Source organism: Seriola aureovittata, chromosome 18, assembly GCF_021018895.1.
Source record: "Seriola aureovittata isolate HTS-2021-v1 ecotype China chromosome 18, ASM2101889v1, whole genome shotgun sequence".
NCBI lineage: Eukaryota > Metazoa > Chordata > Actinopteri > Carangiformes > Carangidae > Seriola > Seriola aureovittata.
In genome coordinates, this window is record NC_079381.1 from 10,774,319 (window position 1) to 10,791,784 (window position 17,466).

General features: G+C 41.0%; 1 protein-coding gene across 15 annotated transcripts in view; it reads right to left on the bottom strand.

Annotated features, from left to right (window-relative positions):
- Positions 1 to 17,466, bottom strand: part of LOC130186294 (RIMS-binding protein 2-like) — a 65,372-nt gene that overhangs the window by 22,187 nt on the left and 25,719 nt on the right. For 14 of the 15 annotated variants that reach the window (XM_056403276.1, XM_056403275.1, XM_056403278.1 and 11 more), the window contains 4 exons: positions 7,109 to 7,198; positions 5,235 to 5,357; positions 1,995 to 2,099; positions 953 to 1,003 (listed from right to left, as the gene is read on the bottom strand). In XM_056403276.1, coding sequence (XP_056259251.1) covers positions 953 to 1,003; positions 1,995 to 2,099; positions 5,235 to 5,357; positions 7,109 to 7,198 — 369 coding nt within the window. The remainder of the gene's footprint in view (positions 1 to 952; positions 1,004 to 1,994; positions 2,100 to 5,234; positions 5,358 to 7,108; positions 7,199 to 17,466) is intronic. The other variant, XM_056403287.1, reaches the window with a different exon arrangement.

Consider the following 17,466-nt stretch of genomic DNA (forward strand, 5'->3'; position numbering starts at 1 on the left):
GTAAAGCCATATTTTATGCAACACCACCTGTTTCAAGGCAAAGGGCATCAGCGAGTCACTATTTCTATATGTCAGAACAGATGAAATGTCTCGAGGAACCTGAATTAAACCAGGATCCAGAAAGACGACAGAGGCCATGAGTCGGAGGTTTAAGTTTCTGACAATGTTCCCAACAAGTCCTGTGTGCTGCCCAGTTAAACCAAGGGTTCGTTGGTCTCATCTTGCTCAACATTAAGGTCTCTACACACTCACTGCCCACCCACACAGGTGTTTGGCCTGATTAGACGTACTCTGAAGGCCGTGTGCAGACTGACTGTGCCTCTCTGACATCTCCCTCAATCTCTTGTTAGCTTTGCTGCAGGACAACTCATACTGTTATCATTTTTATCAGTATTCAAATGATTAATTCATGGTCCCCGGACGATGAAACCTACTGACTTTGGTGAGCACCTGACTTTTCCTCTGGCACCATCAGCAGGTCACAATTTTTATTTTGACAATTTTGTCTTTTGTATTTTATTACTAAACTCCCATCAACCTCAGCTGTACTGTTCAGTGCTAATTAATAAATGTTAGTACATGCTAAACGTTTTTTTAGTACTGCTACATTTTATAGCTAGTATACATAGCACAGCCTCACACTGCTGCTAGTGTGGCTAGTGTAATGTGTAAACTGGCCTTTGTAAGACTAGTTTCTTCTGTTAATTTAAACATTTTTCACATATATCTTCACATATATAGCTATATATGAATAGACCTGTATTTGCCATCTGTGTTTTCCTTATCTGTTGAGCATCTTCCTTATTTCCTTATCTGTCTAGTACTACATGAAACATCCCAAACGATTTTCTGTTTTATTTTATCAGATTAAAACAAAGAGACAAACTATATTTATCAAAGTAACACTGAGGTAAAGCTGGAGAAAGTTCTGTGTTTCCTCATGTTACTGTACCTCTAACAGGTATACTGCTTCCTCATGCTCTTGGTCAGCTTGCACCCGAGCCTGCAGAGAACACACAGAAACACACAGTGACAGCTGACACTGTGATCACAGTCCATGATGCAGAACAGACAGCACACAGCTGATATACTGTCAACCCAGTACCCAGAGGAGGCTCGATGGTTGATCACAGCAGGAGATCCCTACTCCTGATGGTACAGCTCTAATGAACACTAGAACATTTATTTTAGGGGATGTTTGTGTCCAGTGAGGGAAGTAAAAGCACAGTCTTCAACATTAAAAAGCTCTCTGTGTAATTGTGCAAATCACTCTGGTTGGACACTACACAACTGTTTGTCTGTTCGTTATTAACTGGTTCATTTAACAATTAAAAATGTAGGTTTGAAAATCTCTGAGTGATGATTATCAAGGTGATTGAGTTTCTGTAAGACATGTTGTAGTTAAATATGCAACACAAGCACTGAAATAAATTCTGCAACCAATCTGGGCCAGACTTGGTAAAAAGTAAGGCAGACAATTTAACATCCTCAATATTTGAACAGCCTCAAAAGTATCAAAAGCACTTGAAGTCCAAGTGTTCCTTGTCATATTTGAAGGTTTGTTTGACTGCTTTCTAAGCAGAGTAAGAACACATATATCCCCAGTCTTCAAAAAGGTACCAGACAGAATACAACACCTAGAGCAGTCATATCTGCATGCTGAAAGATGTTCCCAAGGTGTATAAATTTATCAACAACTAGAAAAGCAACATTTTTAGCAAAGAGCGGATTGAAACTGCATCTCTAATAAAATCTGCTGATTTTTGGACAGGTTTCTGAGGTCTTTATATTTCCTGATACAGTAGCACTGATTCAGTGACAGTGAATCAGCACAAACTGGCTACTGACACATCAATAACTGAATGAGGAGCTTTGGCATCAAGTCACTGCTCTGATCAGAAAAGTAATGACCCAGGAGTGTTATGTCAACTGCATAAAAATTAAGCTTTCAATAACCCCCTTTCCTTTTTTTGACTTTATCCATTTGGCCATACCTTATGCAATTGATTGATCTCCTTCTGTTTGGTGTGAAGGGCCACCAAGGATTGCTCATGCTCTATCTGCAGCTGCTGCTTCAGCTCTACAGCCTCGTGCATATGCTAAGAAAGGAGAGGAAAAAGATGTGGTTATGCTGAAGGATGTTACTTAAAGATGATTTCTGACAATATCCCAAAAGAGCTACCCGACCACAATCCTTCTCTATTGATGGTTACAGATACAATACAGCTAGACCTTGAAAGTCTCAACAATTACCTGAATATTGCTGCTGTTATCCCTGACACTGAAAGGAGGGTGTGTGCTGCAGTAGGTTGGCTTACCCACCCTATCAAGGAGCCTTTGAGAAAATTGAGCACAATCTATCTGAATGACAATTAGCTGCAGGCAGTTCTGCATTCTGATGTGAGAGAAATACTCACAGTTTGTGAGATCGGGGTCGTCAGAATATGGTCAAAGCAATGATTTGGTTGCATCAGTTTTCAAATTAAAACAGGAAAAGTTTGACGTTATGAAATGTGCTTATTAGCTTTCATTCTGAGAGAAGATTGATACCATTCTCATGTCTCTGTGTCTGAACTACAGAGCTACCGCCAGCAGCATATTTCTCAAAATGTTGAACTACTATTTTAAAAATCAGTCTCAACTTCTCAAGTCTCGAGTTCACTACTTAAAATATGAAGAGTTTTATACAGTACGAGCACATTATATAATTTATAATGTATATCTGTCGCATCCAATCTACTGTATGTTCCAACGTGACTCAGACAAAGCTGTCATACATGGTCACCCACGCTGATCCCAAATCTACCCTCTCCGAAATCAGCCGACTCATGACTATACAGTATCTATCCATGGAGTCACGTCCAGCTGCCACATCTTGCAGAAACAGAGTTAAGGCACAAGATGTTTCTGCAGGCTTAAGAAGAAAAGACAGCTTAGAAAGCTCTGACATTCATCATTTTCTCTCCGTATTCTCTCTCCCTTGAAAAAAAAAAGGAAAAAAGAAAAAAAAGAAAAGCCTCTTTACCTCCTGGAGTGGCTTCGAGGTGTCCTGAGCAGGCAGCCACTGCTTTGCATAATCAGGGAGAAGCTCTAAGCTGCAGAGGACTGGGCTGGCTGAGAGGCTGACACTGTCAGAAAACTATTTTTTTTAACCCTTGAATATTCGGGGAGAACTTGATGAAGTCACCTACATTTTCAGGAAACACCCTGTGATGTCATGGTAAAACAGAAATAGACCTGAGCAGCTCCACTGGAGCAGCTGGAATTCAAGTGTTCAGCATAAGCTGAATGGAAACAGAGGCAGAGAGGCAGCAGAGGACCGACCAGCAAGAAAGCACAACTCAAAAACTCAAACTCAATTGGGCCTGTGTATATTCTCATTTGTCCAGGTCATAGTATCCTAAAGTTCGTGTACGCATCAGACCAGTCCTAGCCTGGTCAGATGCGTACACGAACTGATGAAGCCTCTTGGATGAGAGGTGAAACGTCTTCCCAGACAAATAACCTACTCAAACTCAACTGAACTCTCACCAAGGCTGACCGAGAAGTAAAACCTTACTGCAAGAGTAAGACCTATTGATGGCAGGCGTCTAGACAGAAAATCTAGGCTTGCCCATAAATGAGAATGATCCCAGCTGTGTAATTACAACAAATAAATCTGTAGCTGTGATTTACACTGCTGTGGTGAAGATCCAAAATCAACTGGAAGATGAGATTCTATTTCTTGCATTGTATTTTCTCGCATGTTGCCGATCTGCTGTGATAGAAAGGCCCAGAATAAGATGTGGTGTGCTGACTATTGCCTTATTATTATATATTATTATATAACTTTAAAACAGAGATTGACAGTGCTGTATCTCATTATTCCTGACTGAAGAACCCTTTTTAAATCAGCTAAATCAAGTCTGGTTTTTTTTCAGTTTTTCATGTTGTGTTTCCTCCTCCATCTCTGTTTTCTCCACCCACATCGCCCTGTGTAATTTTCTCTAAATAGTCTCTTTGTCTTCATAATCAATACACAATGAGAGAGTGACAAACTGCTCTTTGCTGTATTAGAGAGCAGGTCAGTTTTTCTCAGATGGGTACATTTCTCTCTCAAATATCCTGACAAACAGACAATCGATAGGAGATACAGGGAGGCGAGGATTTGTAATGAGAGTGCCTCTCGCGGCGCGGTGAGACTGTGTCTGATTACTATTGGCAGACCAGAACACGACGAAAAAAGAGCCTCTCCATGAAACCGATGACACGTCACCTCATGCGTTGCATCACTTTCCTTCTAAAGTTTTCTTAGAAAACAAACACATGAGAGGTGGCAACACTTCCAAAAGAGGGATGAAAATCTGGACTGAAAAATGAGGACAGAGGAATGAATGAACAGCGTGAGGGTGGGAATGTTTGACAAATAGAGTGAGATCTACAGTACGCCAGTGAAAACATGGACAGGTAGACTCGGTGGTGATGATGGGGTATGAAAAGAGGATAAAGGGTTTAGACATGGGTCCTCCTGAATTCGAAGCTTTGAGATATGTGGCACAGTGGTTCCAGATGCATAGTGTCAATTCCTGAACTAAATTTAGATTCAATAAACATAAACATGTAAACATATATAATTTAATCCACAGCTGCAGATGCTTAAATCTCCCTTCTGAGGAAATTGTGAGACAAGGGAAAATTGTTCTTTGGTATAAATATGAAATAACATATCAAGATCCTTTAATCAAGAAGTCCAAGAGTTCAGTTTCTTCAGGTCTATTATTTGGTGAAATCAGAACTGAGACACTTACCGACAGGATTTCAATACTCCAAATTGATTTCTGACATTATTAAGTTATGTGGAGCTGGTCATATGGTCTCTTTTACTCCATACTCTTTGTCAGACAACTAGCAGAGCACTCCTGTCATTTAGTGAGAAATCACAGATAGGATTTGAAAAAGTTTACAGAAGTTACCAACAGATATTATAAGTGTGACTATATCCACAAAATGAAAGCTTCATCAAACTTTGGATCATGAAAATGATCTACTGCTTGGAAAAGAGATGCAAAAATGTAATTATGAAGGCACAGAGGAAAACTCGCAGGGGAAACAGATGGTGAAGGAAGATGAATTAAAAAGATGAAGAGGTAGACTTTGATTCCCATATTTTCATCAGGATTAAAAGGAGGATGTGAGTGATATTTCTTTTTAGGGGTACATGGGATGAAAAATACATAAATGGAGGGATGTCTCACCTTTAGAACCTGTTCCAGGTTCTCCACTTTGCCTTGCAGTTGGCTCCTCTGCCGCTGGGCCACGTCTCTCTCCTGGCTCACTACAGCAAAGGTCTGTCTCAGCTGGTCATAGTCTGATCGCACCTACATGGACAGAAAGAGTCCAAGAAGAGCAAGAGGAGGTTCAGAGGAGTGTTAACAAGATGGATATAAAAGACCATTGAAAAAGTCAGGGGTGACACAAACAGTGAAAATAAAACAAACACAACAAAGTAAATGAAGAAAAAAACTTTAATTTCCTCTTTGTTTTACTTGAAGATTTTCAAAATGCACCCATTATTCTGTTGTTCTGTCTTAAAAGAGGAAAACAAGCATGCAGTTTTTATGAGGTTTGTTCTTGCAGCAGACCTAGTTTTTACATTTATGAATAGAGGCTGCTTTTTTCTTTGGCTGGAGGGTTGATTGGGAGTTCACACTCTGAAGAGGAATTAATCAGCACATTTCCATTTAGCCGTGATGAGACAGAGCTGCTGACTGGAGCGTTCTGCGTCTCGTTTCTTCATCAGTCAGAGGCCTTGAGCTAAGCTAGTTCCTCTAAAGGTGGCCTCACAGGATTGAGCAGAACCATCCCTCAGCCATACACCCATCATCTCATTAATTAACAAAACAGATGAGTGCACAATAGATAAGCGCAAAGTGCACAAAAATAGACTGCTGCAAAGGAAGTGAGTTCATTCATAAAGAGGACTTTATGATTGCAGAGTTGGATTGAACTATATCACTACAATTATCATTATTATGAAGCCTATAATAATAATAATAATAATATAATAATAATAATAATAATAATAGCAATTATTTATAGAGAGCTTTTCTAGATATTCAAGGATGCTTTACATGATGAGTTAACTAAAGCACGATTTAAGTGTAGGATAGGATATACAATCAAACATTTAATGCTGTGGTAATTAAACCACGTGTTAGCACTTCAGTGTCTGCCTTAAAGATAAACATTTTTCCATAACAATTCAATTGATTCTCTTGACCTTTTATAAAGATCTAACAATGGAAGTCCAATTCATTTTCAGTGATCACTTTCTCTAATCATATTACCAAACCATATCATCTTCCTTTCTCACTCTCAGTTTCTCTCTTTCTCTTTTCCCCCGTTCATTGCCTCATTCGCTGTCTATGCAGAGTCCAGTAGATTTTGCCTGCGTCTTTGCCATGATTGCCCTTGCAAGCCAGTCACATTCATTCATACTGTATATCTGGCAGGCCTGGACACACTTTTGCCCCACTTTCTTTTCATCTCTGTGCCCACCTTGTCAGTGCACAGATGGCATCTTTTTGTGTGGCACGGTGGAGCAAGAGCGCCGAGCCGAGTCCTTGGACATGTGTCAAATCTGCCCCCTCTGTGAAAGTCACTATTAGCACCAGAGTAGCTAATCGCCTACCATCACAGACGGTCACAGTGTCTCTGTCTGGGTCTGTGTGCATGTTTAGGTATGCATGTGTGGACTGTGGGACTCAGGCTGACTGGGCCAAAACAGGCCCAGTGATAGGAAAGGCAAAAGGTGCGGTGACAGGTTTTATGTATTAGACAACATGTTAGAGATTTAAAGCAGTAGGGGCAAAACGTGATAACATATATGATGATAATAAAACAGCTGCAGGTTTATTGATCTGTAGAGATGGATCACAGATTCCAACTTATGACTGATGTTACGGTCATGTAGAGGACATTGTATGTGTGATATGTAGCAGCTATAGCTCAAGTGCTGCAAACATGAAATAGATTTTATCATTGATCATCGGCTGGTCGGACCACTGATCTTCACTCTGTGTGTGTCCTTCTAATGCATGCTTGCGCACTGCATGTGTGAATGCCTCACCTGGTCATATTTCGATGCCTTCAGGTGGTGGTTAATCAGCTCAAGGTTCAGACGATTTTTCTCCTGCAAGGCAGCATGGAGCTTTGCTTTCTGAAGGAAAAGAGAGAGAAACTAAAGTTCAGAGTGTTGGTAAACGATGACACATTTTCTTCCTCATTGCAAAGACTTTTATGTCTGACTGACTGCATCATGTATGCAAGCCACACAGCGGAACTCCATCTTATTAACTATTATATAAGCGACAGATGAAAGACTCAGGTTAGTGCCGATCCCTCCCTCCGTCTGTATGCATGTGCGGCTAAGCTTTTCTCCAAGATGCTGTCTGGAGGACAAAACCCACAGCTGCATACTGTCACCCTCCATTTGGTATGTGGCATTAGGAATGGAGGGGGAGAGCTGAAAAGGAGGTGAGCACAGGAAGAAAGCGACGAGGAGAGAGAGAGAAAGAGGATGGAGGGATTGTTGGAAAGAGGAATAAGAAGCAGGAAAAGGTTTGAGGGAGACTTGGAAACATGAAGAAGACTGAGGAGAGAAGGATGTGAAGAAGGGAGAAAATGAGAAAACAAGTCAATAATGTCAGTAAAATCCAGCAAGCTCAAGATGAGATTAAGTTGCATACCACGTAAAAGGATTTAAAAAGAGGTGTGTAGTTCCTGTCTGCACTCTCCACTGCACAGATTCACATTCAGAAGTTGTCATGCCGCTGGTGCTGCAGGTACTCAAGCATTACATAATTACGCCAGACTCAAACTAGGGCAATGCTCTCCTCCTATCACAGCTCTGAGCATTCAAGAGTGATTTCACTGCGACTGGTCATATCCTGGCACATAATACCACTTTATGCTGGTGCACTGAGCTCATACTGTTGATTGTCATCCTCAGCATCCCGACTATAATATGAGGATAATTAATTTATAATAGCCTTTTCTCTATTCAGCTTTGTCTTTTAAACAAAGAGCGGTCTGCGAGTCAATCAGGGGTTTTATTTTCCTGGGAAGTCTAGCAGGATAAGATGGCGGCTGGGCTTTGGTTCAACGTGTCTTATTAATTCTAAAATATTGCCTATACAGATAAGTCCATTGTCTCCAGAAGAGAATTTAATTCAATTACCCTCTAAATGTGTAGATTTTAAAGAAGAAAAGGTGAAAAAATAGAATTGAAGGAACTTAAAGAGTCTGACTGGCAAAGATGCATTTTTAAGTTCCATAAAGCACAGCTGTCTGTGTTGTTTTTATTCTGCACGGATGAGCTGCACCCTGTAACCAGTCACAACACAGTGATACACCATACATACATGCAATATGCTCTCCTGAACCTCAAGCAAAAAAGGGGTTGAAGCTTTGTGTGTCAATTTCAGTACAAGAAAAGATTGTGCAGTGCAGACCTTTATGATCAAATTTATCAGTACAAATCGAAGAACTAAGTAAACCCAAGCCAAGAGGACGAGAGAGGCAAACAGACAAAGTGAAGGGCCGGCAAGGTCCATCCATCTCTTTGTGTGCAGGCAGAGAGACAGCTAGGGCTGTCGGAGGAAGACACAATCAAACCAAGACAGAAAGAGAGAACAGACAAGGACAGGAAGACACAGAGAGACTGGTGAGTGAGTTCACTGGCTGCTCTTATTGTGTAACGCTGTCGCCACATCACATCACAGCAGACCACAGAGCAGTCAGTGCACAGAACCACACCTAACTACAGTAGCAGCCACAAATGAGCTTGTTCCTCTGCCTTTGACTGTTAATTATGAAGACATGGCACGTCATGAGGTGTCAGCTGCAGTTGTCCTCTGCACTGACACCTCAGGACACGGCCTTGTAGTTGACACCGCAAGAGAGCAGGGTGGGGGTTGGAAGGGATGCAAAGACAACTGGAATAAAGGGGTCATAACGAAATTTCAGGGGGGAGGGGGAGAAAAAGTTTGGTTGAGGTTGCCAGAGTGTGATAAGAAAAGAAAAAAAGAAACACAAAAAAAGAAAAAAAAAAAAAAAGCATGACCTTTCAAAGGCTTCTTTTTATAGGCCTCAGGAATGATGTCTGCTTTTCCACTTCCTCCCACTTCTAGTGAATCACACATTCACAGCTCTGCTTAACACTCCGTAACATCTTGTAAACACAGTGCTACACTGCAAAGCCAAGGGACACACACACATTTCTGTGCCAATTTAAACCGTCAATATGCACAAATAAACAGAAAACAGACAACTACTTTCTTCCTTCCCCTTCCGTCTGTTCTCTCCATTTATCTCTGTCTCCCACACACGTTTCCCTTATATCACCACCATGATTATCATTCTCTCCCCAAACCCACTAATTTAGCTGCTGGCCCTGAATCTGCTCTGCTCACTGTGGCCAGAAAGTCCCAGAATGTACTGGGCATTCACATAGAGTGACTTCAGTTTCTCTGATTATATCCGTGTCTGCCTCAGGAGTAATTGTACTGTAATTTCTCTATGTGTAAATTAATAACCTTATAATAGGAGCAATTTACCACTTGGCTCAGAAAAAAAACATTAATTGGTAGATTTCCCATAACTGGCTATACATACATAATGAAATAATTTGACGTTTTGTAAAATTGAGTTAGTTTACTACTTTTCTCTGTCAATATAACGTGATGGCTAGCTTAGCTTAGCATAAAGACTGGAAACAGTAGGTTCGGAGGTGGTAGAAGGCAGATTTTGTTACCTTTCGACAGGCAAGCTACTTCCCACTATTTCTAGACTAAGCTAACCGTCTCTTGGCGGCTTCATAATTAACAGATATTGGAGATAATAGTAATGTAGCTTAAAGCCAGATTACATTGTATGCTCTGTGTATCTTCATGCCATGTCTTAAAATAGCTTTTCACAGCCCGTTCTCCATGTGTGATCAATCAAACTACAAACGCGCACAAAATATGTACAGACGATACATTTTCTTGGCGCATGACTGTAGTTACAAGAAATTTTAATCATCTGTTTCGAACCGAAACAATATTATAAACAGGCCATATTGAAATCATCCTCACACCACCTTATTTGTTTGATCTGGCATCAAACTATGTATAATGTTCTTGATGCCATCTCTTTAAAGAAGCAAGTTGTACCATAAATAACACGACATAGTAGCTTTGGGCGGTGCCTTTGGTTATTGGAGTATCATGAGTCTGTGAATCAGCAAGTCTGCAAAAAGCTGCAGTGTCATGTTTTTGTCATTTGCTCTGATCCAAATCAGACCAGGAAGTTACATTGATTTGTTCAAAAAGATGTCAGTACATACAAATGTCTATTTTGTTCCAGGTATTTCCCTTATGGGTTTCTGACAACCTGCATGAGGAGTGGAATGGCAACTACTTGAAAATTATTTAAATTGATCTTCTCAGATTAATATACTGACGAGCCTTCATACTCATCCAAATTTAACATGAATGGGAAGAACCTTAAAATAATTCCCTCTCTTCTTCAGAGAGCATACACAGCTTTGTTTCGTCACATGTAAATTTACTTCTGTCCCCACAGCTGCTTTTGGCAGTAAAGGTTTTAAATCCTGAACATGCTGGATTTTACAGTGATGTAGGCTTTAAATTTATTTAAGGAAGTGTTTGTGCTTTCAAATTGTGGCTATGCCACTTTATAATAAAACAGCCGTTAATGGGAATTAATTGCAACATTCAAATACTATCTCTCGTCAGCCAACAGAAGATTATAGGGACAGGATGTTGGATTTGCTTAATTTAGAAATAAAGGTTTTGGATCATACTGGTAATATTAAACTTGGCAATACAATATTTGAGTAAGAATAAGCTGCTTGCTTAATAATGGAGAACAGATGGAGAATAAACTTGGTTACTCCTGACTATAAATGGGATTCTTGTGGGTAGAGGATTGTTATTCCCCCTAAACTCCCAGCAGGATTGTCATTAATCAGACGTCACAGTGGAAAAATTTTGTTCCACTTAACTGTGGGAAGAAGGACAATGATAACATATGCTGTCTTCAATGTCGGCACCAGTAAAGTCACAGACAAACACTGATGTACCATGTTGACACTGCATTGCATAATGGAAAAACATACAAAAAAAAGATATGACCATATAGAATATAAAGAAATAATAATATAATCACTTTTGCAACAAGCTGAGTTTTGCTGCATTTAGTTTTTTTCCAACAGCAACTCAAAGTGAAAGTCAAACTGGAGTTCATAATTTTGTGAGAGGAGATTTTACCAGACAAATTTATTTTCTCTACTTTTAATACATTGACCACATTCTCAGTCTGTTCCTCACCTATATATGAAGCATAATCACCTCTCTACTCTCCTTTGTAAGTTAGACTAAGTGCAGTTCATACTGGCTGTTAAAATGTATCCTCAAACATAAGACTTCACACAAAAGTATTAAATTATTTCAATCTTATTGAAATATTGTCAGATCATAAACAGATTACTCCCTCCATTACTTTCCACTAAAGTTTGTGTTGAGTGCTTTAATAGGACGACTAAAGTTAATGTGTGTCTGTGTGTAGAAGTGCACCTAATGCCTGTGTGTGTGCGTGTGTGTGTGCCAAAGATTGTTCTCAACTTATGTGGTTAGAAAATGGGTAAATGGAGTATGAGTCACGACTGTTGTCCCACCACTAATAGCAGCTGCAACATCAGCTGTCTGTTCAGCACCGCCTAATGTCTGTAGGAGTCAGGACCACGGACAGCTCCTAAACTGAGCCCATTTAAACTGCTGTAGATCAGGACTAATACTGTAAAAACTGGACTTAGGACTCTATAAACTCTGGACTCTATAAGCTATACAGCGCCGGTGGTTTTACATGTTGAATCACATAAAAGCCAAAAATATCAAAAACAAGGGTATACACAGTGTATTTACTGTACATACAAGATAATATTTGAGGTAGATTCACAGACATAATTTAGGACTATGAATCATAGGTGAAAAATCATATTTTGTTTGCATCTGACAGCCTTTTTATAATTGGGTAATTGGGGTGAACTGACCATTTAAAAACCTTGTTTTAGTCATTTTACAATTAATTACAAACTGCATTAGACTACCACCCATTTTTAAAGCATGACAAGATTTTAGACAAGATTATATACATCATTCACACAAGGACATATATGCATATAGATAAGCAAGTGAGCTACATGATGAATTACATGCACGTTAACAATGTAGGATTTAAATGAACAAAAAAAAAAAAAAAAAGACAAAAAGAGCAAAACAAAACACTTCACCCACAATGCAGTTTGGGGGAAAACACCAAGCTTGCAGAGTCTTGCTTGAAATAGGTGCATATTTGTGTTTTCCTCCATTATCATGTGGTAATTCAGTTTTGAGCAGGGATTGTTGCTTTTCATAAAACTCATATTAGCTGACTCAAGTAACATTTTCAAAATGATTGATTGCTGCTGTAGTACCAAGCAGCTGTAGTATCACATTGCACAAGTATATTTTCACAGTGATGGATTACCCACCTAAAGCACATTTCAAGACAAATGCCATACTGAAATAAAAAGAAAACAATGACTGACTAGAGGGGAAATATCAATCTTAAACGACACACTGTTTCAAATTGGTTGGCAGTGTTAAGTATAAAAAATTGTGAATGAACTAAAACATATCAGTATGATCATTGACTGTAGATTACAAACCAATTAAAAACATGCTGTGGTGCATCCAAAAGAGGACATATTTTCAAGGTTGACATTAAACTTAAAGGCAGTTGAACACTGGTACTTAAGGAATTGGTTATGAAAATGAGGACCATTTTGGAGATTTATTGTGCAGCATTAGCAAGGGCTTCACTGCAGTATAAAAGATGATACATAACACAGAGTTTGTCCTCTGAAGGGCTCAGTAGGTGTTTACCTTTTCACAACAGAACGTGCAACGTCAATCCCACTTGATCTTCAGCCAAACATCAGCTTCCTTGGCAGACTGCAGCAAGCCTCAAGAGTATTTTGAGATCAATCGTTTATAATGCCGTTAATACTGTGCATTACCTCTGGTTTACAACATAGGCATGACACCTGAACAACTGTTTCATAATAGCTGAACAGTACTGTGATTTACTTTAACCTTTAAGTCATGTAATGTTCATTTTATTTGGAAAACCTACCCTTCAGATTTGGACTGCAACCTTTAGCATTATCTTTTCTTTGTGCTTATCATGAGGAGTAGCTCATGGTAAATGTTACCATAATGTCATCAATAGATTATTCATCAACATGCTATTAAACTATTCCCCTTTATGTGTCGGTTTCAAAGCATTCAGCTGATATTCCTCTAGTCTAAGCCAATAATGTGGCCCTACAGGTGCCTCATTCATAAAACATAAATTAGTGATGAATCTAGTTTTGATGGTGCTGATACTGAGTGAAGCCAGTCAGGTGAAAGGTGAGAGTGACATGGTTAAAATCCCCTGATATTGCAATGAATGCATCGGGTGCTGGGTCTGTACTCAAACAACAGTCTTGTGAATGACATCACACGCGACTGCAGGCTCTGCTCGTGGTTGAATGTAAACAACAATGGCGAATATATGTATGTGTGTGTGTGTGTGTGTGTGTGTGTGTGTGTGTGTGTGTATATATATATATACACACACACACATATATATACATATATAAATGATGCACTGCTTGTGAACAATACATGGTTCAACCCCGGTCACATCACAGTGAAGGAGAAGATCTGCTGTTGGCAGTTGGTCTTAGACCGTATATGTACCGAGGGAGTTCTCACACATCGTCGCCATTGTTGTTTACATTCAACCACGAGCAGAGCCTGCAGTCACGTGCGACGTCATTCGCAAGACTGTTGCTAGAGTACAGACCCAGCACCCTGATACATTCATTGCAATATCAGGGGATTTTAACCATGTCACTCTCACCTTTCACCTGACTGGCTTCACTCAGTATGTTGACTGTCCAACAAGGGAAAATAAGACACTGGATCTGTTGTATGCAAATGTCAAGGAGGGCTACACTGCTTCAGCTCTACCACCACCTGGCAGATCAGATCATAATCTGGTTTTTCTTCAGCCTTCCTACAAGCCCTGTGTACTGAGGCAGGCTGCAACCACTCGCTCATTCAGGAACTGGACCCCGGAGGCCAGTGAGTGTCTAAAAGACAGAGTGCACAGATTGGAATGTGCTGTTGGAGTCACAGGAAAATGATAAAAGCAAGGACCCTGACCTTGATAGAATGGTTGAATGTACCACGGACAATATTAACTTCGGTATGGACACTGTTATACCAGCAAGAACTGTACACTGCTTTCCAAACAGCAAACCCTGGATTACCAGGAACATCAAGACCCTCCTCAACCAGAAAAAGAGGCCTTCAGGGATGGAGACAGGGAGGAGCTCAGGTGTGTGCAACATGAGCTGAAGAGGAGATTAAAGCAGGCGAAGGAGGACTACAAAAAGAAAGTAGAAAAGAAGCTGCAGCACAACAACACCAGAGAGGTGTGGAAGGGGATGAGGACCATTACTTGCTATAAAGAGAAGAACAGTCAGGCAACATCAGGTGATGTGGACTAGGCCAATGAGTTCTCCCACTGCTGCAGCTGCAGCTTCTCCAACGGCATCTCCTCCACAACCGGACACTGCAGCTGCAACTCCCTCCACACTGGGGTCAAGTCTCCTGTCTTTTACAACAAAGGAGGTAAGAACGGAGCTCAAGAGGCTATGTACTGGAAAGGCAAAAGGCCCAGATGGTGTGTGTCCGAGGCTGTTAAAGATAGTGCAGCCCAGCTGGCTGAGCCTCTCCAGAGGATCTTCAACTTAAGTCTACAAACAGGGAGGTTCCCAGTCCCGTGGAAAACATCACGTCTTGTTCTGGTACCTAAAGCAGGACGACCGGCTGAGATAAATGACTACAGACCGGCGGCCCTCAGATCACACATCATGAAGACCCCGGAGCAGCTGCTTCTTCACCTTCTGAGGCCACAGGTTGAACATGCACTAGACCCCCTACAGTTTGCCTACAAAGAACATATTGGAGTGGATGATTCCGCCCTTTACATGCTCCACTGGGCCCATTCTTACTTGGATTGCCTAACAAGATGACCACAGTATGTCAGGCTGGGTAACTGTGTCTCAGGGACAGTGATGAGCAGCACTGGGGCTCCACAGGGAACTGTTCTGACTCCGTTCCTGTTCACCCTGTGTACAGTGGACTTTAAATACAACTCTGAGTCCTGCCACATCCAGAAATACTCGGATGACAGAGCTATTGTGGCGCATATCAGGAATGGGCAGGAAGAGGAGTACAGGGATCTGACGATGGCCTTCAGTGAATGAAACGACAAGAACTGCCTCCTTCTGAACACCTCCAAGACCAAGGAGATGGTCATGGACTTTCAGAGGTCTAGTCCCACCCTTCAGCCAGTCAACATTCGATGGAAGGCATTGAGGTGGTGCACACTTATAAATACCTAGGTGTGCACCTGGACAGTAAACTGGACTGGTCCCTGAACAAGGAAGCCATCTACCTTTCCTCAGGAGGCTCAGGTCCTTTGACGTCTGCAGTAAAATGCTGCACATGTTTTATCAGTCAGTGGTGGCCAGTGTACTCTTTTATGCTGCAGTCTGCTGGGGCAGCAGCATGTCGGACATGAACACAAGGAGACTGGACAAGCTGGTAAAAAAGGCTGCGTCTGGAGTCTGGACTCACTCAGGACTGTTGTGGAGAGATGCATGCAATGTAAGATGGAGGCCAACTTGGACAATGCCAACCATCCTCTCCACAACATTCTGGCAGGACAGAGAAGCAGCTACAGGTGCAGCAAACGTCTCATCTCACTGCACTGCAGAAGAGAGAGGCTCCTTTGTTCCCACTGCCATCAGGCTATACAACCCCTCAGCCAAAGGAAATTGACTAATCTAATTATTATTGTTTATTTATTATTAACTGTTTTTATTATTATTATCATCAACAGTGAGCTAATGGACACATGAATTTCCCCTAGGGAATATATACAGTATCTATCTATCTATCTATCTATCTATCTATCTATCTATCTATCTATCTATATACACACACACACACACACACACACATACATATATATACACACACACATATATATATATATATATATATATACAGATACGTGTGCACACAAACATATGAGCATATGTCAAAGCCATAACACCTATGAGGCCATCAATAAGTGTAAACTGTGGACGCAGATGGCAGTGGGTAACGCCGATATAGCAAATATAGCCGTGTGTGTGTGTGTGTGTGTGCGTGTGTGTGTGCGTGTGTGTGTGTGTGTGTGTGTGTGTGTGTGTGTGTGTGTGTGTGTGTGTGTGTGTGTGTGTGTGTGTGTGTGTGTGTGTGTGAGCTTGAATGGGTTGCATAACTAGCATCTCCAGGCATACATTAGCCGTAAGGTCTTGCACATCGAGTGTTCCAGACCTCTCCTCTGAATCCTAAAGATTCAAAATCCCTACAATTATTCATGTGGCAAGAATTACCTCAAATAATAAACACACATACATGCACGCACACACACACACACAAGTTGAAAAGGTGAGTTCTCACAATGTATAATACCCTAATCATCCGAGGGAACCCCCCTGTTGTGAGTGCATATGTAAATAAAGGTTTGAAAAAAATGTCTGAATATGAAATCCATGACTCACTCCTGCAGATTTAATAATGTGGATCAACTGGAGCCTGAATGGAAACCCAGCCTACGCAGTCGCAGACCTTATGCCTCAAAACACAAAAGACTCAGCGTCAGGTCAATGTGGCAGAGAAAATTTTATGTGCATCCAAAAATCTTTCAGGAAGGAATTGCTGTACAGAAGAGTCTTTTGTGCTTAGTAAAAGCACATATTCAAGATTTGATCAAGAATGATGTGTTCAAACACTCAGATCTGTGCACAAATAAAGAGCCTTATGGGATATGTAGTTTGGACTCTCCTTTTCAGAAAAATCAAGCAGCTAGAGTTTTGTTTGAACACCCTGGTTTTTCGACATCCTGTCCTCTGTGTGTGTGTGTGTGTGTGTGTGTGTGTGTGTGTGTGTGTGTGTGTACACTCATCTGCCTGCTTCTCACAGGGGACAGGGGACAAATCCAGACTTTTATGGAGGGAGAAGACAGAGGAGAGGCAGGGAGAGGCCAGCGCTACCGTCAGGAGAGATTAACTTCTCCTCCACGTAACACACATCCTCATTCACCTCACTCTTCCACCTCCTCTGTCGCTTCCCCTGTTACTCATCTGAGCTCTGCACAGCTTCTGTAATGTTTGTGCTTGTTTATGTGTTGTACACATATATACAGTTTATATAGTGTTTGCTTTTGAGCCTCCACCGCTGCTCAGGGGCGAGTTGCCAAATAGCTACAGCTATT